The 12794-nt window shown below is 43.8% G+C and overlaps 2 protein-coding genes across 5 annotated transcripts in view; both read left to right on the forward strand.

Annotated features, from left to right (window-relative positions):
* The first annotated feature begins 701 nt into the window (after positions 1–701).
* Positions 702–1627, forward strand: LOC135413772 (proline-rich proteoglycan 2-like). The gene is made up of 2 exons (XM_064653913.1): positions 702–920; positions 1031–1627. Exons 1-2 carry the CDS (start codon positions 702–704, stop codon positions 1625–1627), a joined length of 816 nt encoding a protein of 271 aa, XP_064509983.1.
* Positions 1408–12794, forward strand: part of TBC1D14 (TBC1 domain family member 14) — a 69321-nt gene continuing 57934 nt past the window's right edge. The window contains exons 1-2 of one of the 4 annotated variants that reach the window (XM_064653293.1): positions 1408–1702; positions 7068–7803. In XM_064653293.1, coding sequence (XP_064509363.1) covers positions 1660–1702; positions 7068–7803 — 779 coding nt within the window. In that variant the 5' untranslated portion in view covers positions 1408–1659. Of the gene's footprint in view, positions 1703–1957; positions 1976–7067; positions 7804–12794 lie in introns of those variants that run through there. The other 3 variants (XM_064653295.1, XM_064653297.1, XM_064653294.1) reach the window with 3 other exon arrangements.

A 12794-nucleotide genomic window follows, 5' to 3' on the forward strand; every position in this document is an offset into this window, starting at 1 on the left:
ATGATACCATGATGACAATACATTATTCTGGTTGCTCCAATAGAAATATTGATTCCCACTCTCAAAAACAGAAGAAAAATATTAATACTGAAAAACGAATTAGTGACAGTATATGGTCCAAAAGACTTTTGCACATAAACAAGTTTTTAGTGCCTCAAAACTGTTTTGGTTCTATTTACCTACTTTTAACAGTAACATGAGAGCTATCTTTCAGAGATAGTGATTTTCAAAAAAAGATATGGAGTAATTAATGCCAATCCTAAATTGTTTTATATTGATACTCATCTTTGAAATACGTCAAAATAAGTACTGGTCTCAGATCCAAACAACAGAAACTATCTGCAGAGATATAATTTTTGATTGATAAGTTTTCAGTGTAGTAATCTTGATAGGATGGAACTGGTTGCAATAGGGCCATGGTGGCAAGTACTTCTTGGTTTCCCTCTGCCTCTCGCAATTCATTCAGATGTAACTTGCCCACATCAAAGCCTGAATAATCATGGGTTTGCCGCTGCTTGGTATCAAACTAATTACACTAACAAAAGGTTAGATATTTCTGCATTTGCTTCAGCATAGACTAGAGGTGTGAGGTGACGGTTCAGGTGTCCGCTTTATCTTACCACCACTGTAGAGACACATCACCAAGTCTAGGTGCGAAATATGCGACGTGTGCAGAAAAAACCCAGCCCCGAGTTTCACAGATGATAAGGAACACACGACAGCTCTGCCCCTGCCAGGTGCTGACTGCTCCTGACCCCTGTGACTTCAGTGTGGGCGTAGAGCAGGCTGGGCACCACAGCGGCCGAGGGGAGCACTTGAGGCGGAAGGCAAAGAAAGACACACATGCAAAAATCGCCAATTACCACCCTAAAGCCTCCACTTTTGGCATTACAGAGCGTAAAGCCAAAGTTCTACAGAGCGTAAAGCCAAAGTCCCACAGAGCTAAAGACACACCTGCACTGGATGCCCCCAGACCTTCCGCAGCCCAAACCTGCAAACCCACCGAAGTTTGTTTTCCTCCTAAACGCAGGCGGGAACACAAGCGGAGCCCGGCCGCAGTGTTGCTCCCCCCGGGGATCGCCAGGGCCACCCCCCGCCCCCGGCAGTGACACAGGACGGGCTGCAGCCGCCGGGCAGAGTAACAGAGGCTCCGCCCGGGCGCGGGGCTCCTCGGAGCGCCCTCAGCCGCAGTCCCGCTCCACTCCCGAGCCGGCTCCGCGGGCGGTCCGTGCGGACACCCCAAACACCGCCGCCCCCTCGGCGGGAGCTGAGACGATCCAAAATGGCGCCCGGCGGCCGCCCCCCGCCCCCCTCCGCGCAGGCGTTCCCTCCCCCGGCGGGCGGTGCTTCCCCCGCCGTGCCGGGCAGGGGGAGCGGCGGCGGGGCGGGAGGAGCCCGAGCCGCGGGGGCTGGAGCGTCCCCGGAGCAGCCCGGCACCTGTCCCGCAGCCAGGTGTGCGCCGCTCCCGCCGCGGGGGCGGTCGCCATGGGAGGCCCCGCGCCGGGCCGAGGGGGCGCCCGGCGAGCGGCGGCTGCTCCGCCTCAGCCGCGCTGAGCCCGGCGCTGCTCCGCGGGGACCGGAGGGCAGCGACATGGACCGCCCGCCGCAGCCGCCGGCCGCCTCCTAGTCCCGCAGCGGCGGCTGCGGGGCGGTCCGGGCATGGCCCAGCGGGAGGAGAACGGCGGAGGGCAGCGCTACCCCGGTGAGGCGATCGGGCTTCGCGGGGCTCTGCGTGCGCGGGCGGCGGCTCAGCCCGGCTGGGGCCGGGGGTGTCGGTGGCACCTGTTGGTGCGAGGGCAGAGCCCGGGGGGCGAGCGGGGCGGGCGGGGGCAGCCCCGGCTGCGAGGGGCTCGGCGGGGCTGGGACTTGGGCGGCTGCCTTGCCCAGCCGTGGCCAAGAGGAGCAAAAGTTAAGAGGAGCAGGAAAGCTGAGCCTTCGCAGTCTTCACCGAGTGGGTTACAGACCGCAGAGGGAGGTGAGCGCTGCTTCCTCAAGGCTTTGGTCGTGGGGTGGTTTGTTTTTTTTTTTTGTGTTTTTTTTTTTTTTGTTTCAGTTTCTTTGGGTTGTTTTGTAAGCGAAGGCCGCCAGCTCGGGAACCTTCGCAGTGCGAGTCAGGCTGAACCCGTGAGAAGGAAGAAACTTTCGTCTCCCTGCCTCTCTTCTAGTTGAAGTCTCCCAGGCAATTCCCACAGACCAAACAAAACTACAGCTCACAGGAGCAAAAGTTCTCCTGACGCTGCTGATAATTTAATGTGGTCTCAGAGTTTTCAGTAATAATGGTGTGGGGAGGAAAACCCTGTAAACTGCTTCAGGAGCGGAGGCTTTAGAAAAACACTGTGGCTCGTTTGTATTGCCGGCCTGACGTAGCAAATCAGTGGAAAAGCAGTGAAGGGTTTACTTATGATCGCTTTCCGAGGACTCCGCTCAGAAGCCAGATTTGTAAAGCTCAGGCTTCGCGGAAGAGCATCAGCTGAGAGTTAGATAAAGACCTCCTAAGGAAAAAAACATCTCAGTGTGTTTCTTTTCTTTTTGCCCTTAAAGTTTCGGCAGTGCTTACATATGTAGCCTTAATCGCTCTATCTCGCACCTTGTTGAAAGTCAGACTTTTCTAGCTTCAGGAGTTCGTCACTCTTGGCAATGCCGTGACTGTTAGAACGCGAACACAAACAATGTGAACCAAGAAATATTTAATAAACAAAACTGGGTTTGATGGCCCTGTGCACCGAGGTCATCTGCAGCTGCATTTTGATAGCATTTTGTTGCTTGGTACATGCAACAAAAATATTGTTAAATATAAACCTTTGATTTAACAAAAAAAATATTTTCCCTTTAAGAAGGAAAAAATGTTGCAGCTATGTAATTGAAGAAATTCCTCGTTCTTAAAAACTTTTTTGCTGGCAGAGATAACTGTTGAAGAGACAAGGTGTGTGATAAAAATGGCAATGTTAACTCTTTGAGAACTGAGCAGTTTGTATGAATCATTCCTCTTCCCATTCCTGTGAGGCAAGAAGATACAAAGCCTATTTTGCAGATATTTGTCTCACTCTTGTTGGTTGCCTAAATTGCATTGCAGCTCACAGCGAACTTGGAAGAATGGGGCTTGAGTTGGCATCTTTCTAGTTTTGTTTTACTCTAATGATTGGCATTGCTGTTAACTTTCTTTAAATATTATATCAACATGGGTTAAAAGCCATTTTATTGTGGATTTTAGAATTATAATCAAATATGACTTGTTCTCTCTGTTTGATTGAGCAATATGCAGAGCCAAGATCTGTTTTAAAGCTTCTGGTTATTGTCAGAACATGCCTTCTTGCATGCTGTGATCAGAATTTGGGGAATGTAAGGCTGTATGGACAGCCGCACTGAGATGGATCAAAACTCCACCTGTCAGAGGGAAGAATTTACCTGGGGGAGGGAGGGCCTGCAAGCAGGACTAATGTATGTTGATGTTTCCATGAAGTTCTGACACTTGCAGTTCAAGGAATTAATGAATTTCTTTTCGTTTAGGAATCATCAGTGATTTTTTTCTTCCCGAGCTTACACATAAACATTTGGGTGTTCTGTGGCTAGGATGTATGCAGTTCAGCTGCCCCTTATGTCACGATGTTAATTTTAAACCTGGCTACAAAACTGTCTTTATCAGGTGCCCCTTAGCACTTACGTTGGAAGTGTTAATGAGCAAATAATCTCTACCTGCCCTCTCATTGCAACGTGTGACCTTGCCTGTATTTCCCTAACTCCCTTTCCCCTGTTTTCTTGCTTGTGGAATATTCACTCTTACAAATATCAATTTTATTTAGATTAATATATGTTGAAATAAACCATGGGGATTATGAATGTTGTGCAGACAAAATTGCTTATTATTTCTCAATAGTCTACTATACTAATATTTTAATAATGCCATGTTTATTCAGATAATAATGCTACAATATTGTTACATTAATAACTTCTTTCCATAAATCATTTATCATTGGAGCACGTGACAGAATATTTGACATCAATTGTCAGATTTTGCACTTACCAGTGAGGCAGCTAAAACAAAGAGTATAAATAGCACTTCGCTACATCCTTAAAAACAATCCTACAACAACCTAAAGCAAAATGAATCAAGGAGTTCTCATGTATGTTCTTGACAGCTGATTGCATCTCAGGTTTTCATTTAAAGCCCTTGATGGGTACACTTCAAAGCTTCCCACAGTTTCGCTGAACTGTGTAAAACCTTGGTAGCTTGATGTTGCATAATTTGCTCCAGCAAGCTGTAGCTGTTGCACACTTCTGCTGGTTTGCTGGTTCCCTGTTTAAAGGATCTCTTCCCGTTAAATTTATTGCTTGAAAAAATACCAATCCAAGTTAAAAATACCTTCAGTACCTGGCATGAAAATTTATTTTCACTTCTTTTTGAACTCTCTTGTTTGCAGGATTGTTTGGCCTCTTGAGTTGCTGTAGTTACTGCCTCTGCCAAGGCTGCTTGAATGCTTACCATTTGTAAGCTTGGTCGACAAGAGCCATGCAATTAAACTGAGGACTGGCTGCTACTTGGGAAAATCATTGAGCAGAAGTGAAGGCAGTCAGGGGAGGAATTCATTATGGGAACATGCTTGTGCTGTTTACTCAAACATCTTCAAAGCTGGTCCTGACTGATTACATTTCTGTCCTTTGTTTTCTGGACTGCGTTTTTTAGGTGCATTTATATGTGCACATTCTTATAAATGAAGCACCTACACTCTTGGTTATGTTGTTCCGTAGTGTGTGTGTACATATACTTTGAGTAATGTTGGGGCTGGGTGGGCTGTGGATTTGAAGAGCAATAAAGTGTGTATGAAGAGGTAAGGTGAGCACAAGGAAGAGAAAACAGTCAGACTTGCATTAGAAGAACAAGTGAATCCAAGCAAGAAGGTCTGAAAGCAGGAGATCCAAGTATATTTAACAGTAATTTAACTTGTGCTCCATTTTATATCTTATGTGTACACTTCAACTATCACAGTTGATTTCTTGAGTATAGTTTGTTGCCTGTATTCAGGGATTGCTGTTTAGGGTTGTTTGGTCTTTTACTGGCCCTTGCAATTTTAGTTTAGTGAACAGGGAGTTCATAATGTACCCGGTTGTGTGCTAGCTATCTCAAGACATCACTTTAAATTGCAGGGGATGTAAACTTTTCAAACCATGGTAATGTGGGGAAAAAAAAAAAGTTGCTATAGCAACTCTTTAAGTAAAGTGTACATCTTCACAAGCTTTTTAGTCAAAACAATACATTTGAAACCTTGCTTATGCAGAGGATTAGGCAATTGATGTGTTGATTGATTTGTATGGGTAGCATATAGTTGGCTGCTACAAAGTTCTGGAAAAGTCTAAAAGAGGAAATACCCAGGATTATTTCTCCTTGACTTTTCTCTGTGCTTAGGAGTGGATTGAACTGGAGTGCCATATCAGCTAGCAAATAGCATTTGGGTAAGAAGTTCAAGATTTAGTATAGCATATGAAGTACGGTTGGATTCATGAATGTCCCACATGACTGAAAACTTGTGGAAAAAGATGTTTTGGTTTGGACTAGTTAAATATGTTTGAACTGTGTTTTCTCTCACCTCCTGCCTGTAAGTATCACGATGCCGAAGTGTATTGATGAGCTCAGATCCAAGAACGGACTGTGTGTCAAACCCTGATGTTTGGCAGAGCTTAGGTGACATTAACCAGTGGTTTAGAACTGCTGTGAGATACCGATTTTCACAAACTGGGTTTTGTTTTGGGGATATGCATATTTGTTTTTTAAAAGCAGGATGTGGGGAGGACCTCTTGGAGAACAACTGTCACCTTTAGTAGCACCTCTAGTGCTACACTAGAGAGAGAATAGGAGACCAGAAGCAGGAGATGATGAGGCTTCAGGAGCTAGAGAAAAATCTGTCTAGAAAGCAATCTGTTGGCAAGATGGAAGGAGTGTTCTTCACTCCTTCACACTCAGCCCAGAGTGTTTCAGAGTGAAGAAACTGAAGCAATATGTGCATATTTGTTCTGCCAACTGCTGCAGAGTAATTACATTGCAAACTTCAGCAGAGCCGTAGGTAGTTTAACTATTCATATAGGAAGAGAAGATGTATGCAATGTCACTCTAATAATCATGTAGTGTTTGAAGGTTCTGTAGTAGTTCTGGAAGCCAGGGCAGCAGTCCTGACGGGGTTCCAGGTTTATGGAAGGCCGCAGTTGCTCACAAGGATGGTGCATCCAACCTGTAGCTCCTACTGACAGCCCTCACTTGAGGGTTACTCAGATTTGCAGTGGATTCGGATTAACTGACCTACTGGCAGCCCCCAGGGAGACACTGTGAATGGATATTGCACAGATGAAGGACTGCAGTCCCTGACTGCAGTAATTACAATGTACTTGCAAGTGTCAATGTTACTGTACATGCACTGATGAAGTGCATCATGTGTATTGTCAAAACATTAACTGTGTGGATAGCTTTGTAGCTGTTCAGATTTCACATCTCTTGCTTAATGCAAAACTGATACATTATGCATTCTATTTTGGTGACAAATTTATTATCAGTTATTTGATTTCCAGAAGAATGCTAAGAAATTCTGTTTAAATGAACACTTCAGAATTTGGTCTAAGTGTATGTAAACAAGTTTTGTAGACCCCTGGAATTAGTGAATGTGCATTTATGACTGTATAGAAGTAAATTTCAAATATTTGTCTCAGTATTATAATGGAATATTAAAATACTGCAGGTTTTATAGTATGTCATTTTGCTTTCAGGAGATGTGTAAGAAGCAAACACTGGCACACAAACTGCTTATGAAAAGCTTTTCGTGCTTGACATTTTCTAGAAGCCTAATTTAAGTTGCCATTGTCCGGTTGTTCAAGCAGGGGGAAGGGATAGTAATCATGTGCAAGAGAAAAACAATTTTTAATTGAAAGCCTAAATTAGGACAGGATTGAGTGTATTAAAAAAAAAAAAAAGAAACAGACAAAAGAAGCAACCAAAAAAACCCCACTGAACAAACTCAAACAGTCAAGAACAAACCACAACCTTCCTGCAAATAATCACTTATGTTTTCTTTCTTTTTAACCAGGTACTAGTTGGGCCAAGACAACTGATGCAAATTTGTCCAACTCCTTAAATGGTTTGACCTTCATGGGAATTCTGGATGCAAGAGTGGGCAGTGGTGTCCAGGGCCTTCCAAACCTGAACTCCGGGACCCCGAGAGATCTCTCATTGCCTCAGTTTGGGCCTGGTCAGCTGTCCAGTGCTTTAGAAGATTGTCATAGCCTTAAATCAGTGGATTCTGGTATTCCAACTCTAGAAATAGGAAATCCAGAGCCTGTTCACTGCAGTGTGTTAAATGTGAAGAGAAAGCAGTCAGAACCTGAAATCGTGCCTGACAGGGCGTTTCAGAGCGCGTGCACACTGCCACCGTATGTGCCTCCACCTTCTCTGGCTGCTGAGCACGACCATGCCGTGCGAAAATCCTCCACTTTCCCAAGGACTGGGTATGACTCTGTCAAACTTTATAGTCCAACCTCAAAAACTCTGAATCGAAGCGATGATATCTCTGTTTGTAGTGTGTCTAGTCTTAGCACGGAACTGTCAACAACTTTATCGGTTAGCAATGAAGACATTTTGGACTTTGTGGTCACAAGCAGTTCAAGTGCAATTGTGAATCTTGAGACTGACGAGGCACACTTCTCGGATGTTACCCTCAATTCCACTAAAGAGACCAATGACCAGAGCCAGCAGGAGTGTTGTCCGGAGGCAGACGTGGATAGCAAACGGAAAATATTGGGACCTTTTACGAACTTCTTTGCCAGGTAATGCTTCTGTGAAATATGGTTGTAGTTTAACAGTGAGATTACATAAGATTGTAGGAGAATGGTCTTGTGTGATATTTTACTTTTAAAGATATAATAGCTTGCTATTTTAATTTAGATTGGTATTAACAACATGTTTTTTGTGTTACGAGTAAGTAGGCAGATACTGCTAGGGGCTAAGGCTCTGCATCCTATCTTTATGTTTTATGGAAGCATCTTAAATCTTGGAAGATTCCTTCTGCATTACAATAAAAGAAGGTCTGAACGAGGTCTTTTTTCCTCTGGGCAGTGGCTTCTCCAGTAATATCTTTTGTGGTTTTGGCCAAGGTCCTTAATCTGATGGCACATAAATAAATAAATACAGGTAGGATCCATACATGTATTAAAGAGCTTTGGCATCTGAGGATTCGTAAGTGGTTTAGCAGTGATGGAATATTTTATTGATCATTCTAAGTGTATGAAGCTTAAAATACAAATACTTGCCAAACACTTGGGTGACCGCTGTGATCTTTCCAAATCTCAGCTACAGTTTTTTTAATACCTTTTCCCTTCATTTATGCCTGGCATGAAATCATCTGACATTGCGTCACTCGCTTGTTGAAATGACACCACTGTCCACTCAAAGCAGTTATGTGACCCCTTCTAAACGTGGCCCTTGTGTGAGCGATAAGGTGTTCTAAATGCAGATGCCCAGGGAAAGTGGCAAATGTGGAAAAGGACTGTCTGCTTTTGGGGGGTTTGGTTGTTTGCTGGTAAGTTTGGTTTTATGTAAGGCCTTCATAATGTCTATTATTTTTAGGATATGATGTCTGAAGTATGATATATTTTAGAGAAACCATTGTAGAAATAAACTTGAGGCATCAGGCAGAGTTGGCTGCATCTAACCTGTTTTGCACGTGGGATTGCTTCAGCTAATCTCTTTTTCCTCATATTTGTGTTTGGGGTTTTTTGCATAAGACAAATAGGCTAATATGAATAGGCTGATAAAATACGTAGAGAATTGGCAAACATGGTTCCTTGAAAGGCTGCCTTATGTGCAAAGCTTAAGAGAAGCAGTTTCTTTAGACCTATTAAACTGGCTGAAGCCTTTGTTGATTTTTATTCTTGGGTTGAAGTACTGTGCAGCAGAACTCCAGTCATCAGTCATGTTTCAGGTGCTGAAGCTTTTGTGGACCCTTGTCTGTTCGTTGCCATGGAACCAGACTTAATTCTGAAGCAGGAGGCTTCTCAGCACTTCAAAGCATGAACTTTTGTTACCCATTCTAGTAGCACAACTGCTAACTCAAACAAATGCTGTCCTTCAGCCTGGAGGGAGCACAGTGGAACGGGCTATTTAGACCTTGCTCAGAGTGGGATGTTTAATCGCTTCTCAACTTTTCTCATCCAACAAAGTAAAGCCATCTGTCCAAATCCTGCTCTAGTGTAGTCTGTAGTGGTTTTATCAGTGTTACAGGAACTGTGATATTCACTAGACTGAGCTTTTTAACCTGAATGTTTTCGGCTACCTTGAATGCCAGGAAATAAAGGCTGCCATGAGTGCCTTTTAAATGGAGAACAGATAATCTTGGTCACTGGGGGATGTCATCATGATAATACGAAGATTAAGTTCAAACTAGGTGATCGGCTTTGAAGTTCCAGGTGCTCCATCTGTAACCTGACCTTGAATATCCTTCCCTTTACTATCCACCTTCTGCTCTGTTTTGAAAACAAGAGTTGCTCACTTTTTGTCTGTGCTTGCACACCACACCCCCATATTTTGTGCATCTGTTCTCTTATACCATGTGACCTGGTGATGAGGTTCAGAGGTATTGAACAAGCAGAGAGCTTTTGAGGTCCTTCTGTGCCACAGGGACTACTATTTGTGTTTATGCTGTCAGCATTGTTAAGGTTCAAAACATACTGTAGCTAGTTTTTGTTGGTTTGTATAATCTGCTATCCACAAGGTTGAAATAGCTTCCTCTAGTGATCCCATGTACTCCCTGTTCCCTGGAGTTCCTATGGGCCCCTTGGATTCCAAGGACTTCAGTGAGTACTGAAGTAAATGAACCTGGGTCTTGCACTGTTTTGTTTGAAAGTAGCTGCTTTCTAGAGGCCTCCCTGCCCAGCTCACCCCTGCGCTGTGCATCAGGGTTTGTGTGCACTGTGACATGAGGAGGAGGCATTTCGAGTAGTATTGTTGAAGACCAGCTTGCTGAGAGGAAGCTTCTTAAAGCAGTTTGTTAGAAGTGCTGCAGTGGTAGGTATAAACCAAGTCCTAGAGAGGAGTGTGTTCTTAGCATTGCACTCTCTGCCGAAAAGACTTTCAGCTGAGATTCACACTCTTGCAGGTTAGGTGCATAAATCTTCACTTTGGAGAACCAGGGGTGAACTGTAACAGGAGAACTTTGGCTTTGGTGAGTGGCTGCCACACATATACAGTGTGGAAGAACAAGCACCTGAGTGGTTTGTACACAGCCTTTCTACCTTCCAGGAGCCTGATGGTCATGGGGTAAGGCTGCAGTGCAGGAACTCAGCCTTAATCTGCAGGTTTAGCTCTTGGAGGGCTTCTCTGATTTGATTTGAACCACTGAGAGCAAAGATGAGTCAGCTTAAGTTTTTGCACAAGTTGCTGATATTTGGTAAAAGGGAGAAACCTTTCTTCTTGAAATGGTACCTGTGCTTGTATTGAACCTCATCTGGCATCTGAGAATGTGTTAGTTTGTTCGAACTATCCTGAGCAAACTCAGTCTTGATGTGTCAGTTAAGATTTGTGGCTACCTGTAGAGATAATGCTGACAGTAATTAGATGCCTCCAGTGCTTGGTTACGTGTGCCTAAGCTACTTACATAATCAATTAAGGGTAAATCTTCTGTAGTATCAGGAAAATGCTTAGAGAAGTACTTGCTTCAGAATGTAAAATTATTTCTTAGCACTCTGTAGATTTGTTTTTCCTTGCATGTGTGCATGTGCACTGTGCATGAGGTTGTGTGTTACATATCAATTTTGGAATATCTGTGGTGTTTTATGAAGTGTTGGCTTGAGGCTGTGTTTGCAAACTGAGTTGTAGAAGAAATCAGTCCTGGCACCTTCAAGATCACTCGTGAATGGGGTGCTCCTGTCCTGCCTTCCTGAGCACTGTGGTGAAGAAAGCTTCCTGGACTGCTCCTCTGGCTCAGTTGCTGTCTCTTCAGCAGTTCAGGGCTCTGAAAGGTCTGGTTCTTTCCTCTGTCTGTTTGATGCATCTGGGTGTGGCAGGAATATCAAAAGTGAGAAAAAGAGGCGACTTTCTTGCTTGTTTGTGCATAGCTTTCCTCTTGGAAGAGCTTAAGGCATCACAGGTACAGTGCTCTCATTAGGCTCCAGGTTAGCACATGAAAATGGATTATTGCTTCTGAAAAGCAGTTGTAACGCTGACTGTTGACAAAGAAACCTGACATGTTGGTTGTTTTCAAGTGTCATTTGTATCATCTTTCAAAGCCCAGAGGTCTTTCACGTAAAGCATCAGTTGGAGTTAATTTCCTTCATTTGAATATATGCAGGAACTTGGCTTGAAAAATAGTGTGAGGAAATAATTGGCCGGGAGACTAAAGAGTCACTGGCTTGTCTGCCCCTTTGCCCTGCTGACCCAGAGCAGTGTGGGTTAATGAGTTTTACCTTTGGACTTCACTTCTGTACAGTACTGCTGAAACTTTTTAAATGCACGGGTTTTAAACAGCTCTGCTGAATCAGGACCATTGCGGAAGTTGTACCTCTCATTTATCATTTTCATTTATTGTTTTGGAGGCTGAGGATAAGGATTTTTATGATTACACACAGAGTGATCATAAAAAGGACTAGGACTATGTTCAGTTAAATAATAAGCCATGCAATTCCCTTCGTTTCACTGGATTACAGGAATCCTAAGTCTTTACTTAGTGCACTGCCATGGATATTGTCTATTTTTCCAGGAATCTGGATCATCTTTCTTTTCAGGCTACTCCTAGAATTTTTTGGATCCAAATGTTCTAAATAGGAGGATCTTAGGAAACTTTTACAGAGAATAGGGACTACACATTTAATAAAGGGCTTTAAGAAGAACATTATCTTTTACTGTTTGCAAAGAATCTCTGTATTTCTGAGAGAAAGCATCTGAAGCAGGATTGGCATCCTATACCATACATAGAAGCACACACCTAGTCCAGGCTGTGACCTTACTTGTAATCTAATAAGAAAAAGGGCTTAAGTTTCAAAATAGTAGCTGCTGGTTTCAGCATTAAGTCTTAAATCATGTGAATCTGATATGTTTATACCACACAAACACACACATGTTTTGAGATCACTGGTCACACGTAATTTGGAGTTCTGAACTTAGGGAATTAGGTCCATCAATGGCATAATAAATCACCTGTGTTAATGAATAGGACCCTTCCAAAATGCTGTTTGTTGCTTTTAATGAGAGGACAGCTTATTGTTTACTTCTCTAGTTTTGGTGTTAAAAGGAAGGCAGAATGTGAAGGAGCATTGTACTGTTGATTTCTCACTTTTCATGTCTCCAAAAATGGGAATTCACTGACCACAGAAGGGAAGAAAAAGGATGAAAATAATTGTGATTGAGTAATCTGAAATATTAGATATAATGATGTCTCCTCTTTCATGCCTTTCTGTTAAATGAGGCCTCTTAGAGTATTGGCTGTTCAGGAGGAGACAGGCTGAGAACAGGAATGAAGTGTGTAGGAGGAGGGACAGAAAGAGCTGGATGCACTGTGGGGGAGGATATGAGTACACTGCTTTTAACCACAAATGAACAAAAATTAGCTGAGCTGCAGGTGGAGTGTCCAGAAGCAGGGAGGAAGGGCTCCAGAAACCTAGCCTCTGATGGAGGGAACCCACATGGACACCCAGCACAGGCTGCTTTGCCCTGTGGCAGGGCTGGGCTCTCCAGTGCTGTAGTTGTCTGATCCCCTGGGATTCACTGGCCTGTTGGAGGCAAGAGAGGAATTTGGTGCCAGGTTTGTCTCTCCCCGCTGCTGTAT

Source organism: Pseudopipra pipra, chromosome 4 (assembly GCF_036250125.1).
Source record: "Pseudopipra pipra isolate bDixPip1 chromosome 4, bDixPip1.hap1, whole genome shotgun sequence".
In the NCBI taxonomy this organism is placed as follows: Eukaryota; Metazoa; Chordata; class Aves; order Passeriformes; family Pipridae; genus Pseudopipra; species Pseudopipra pipra.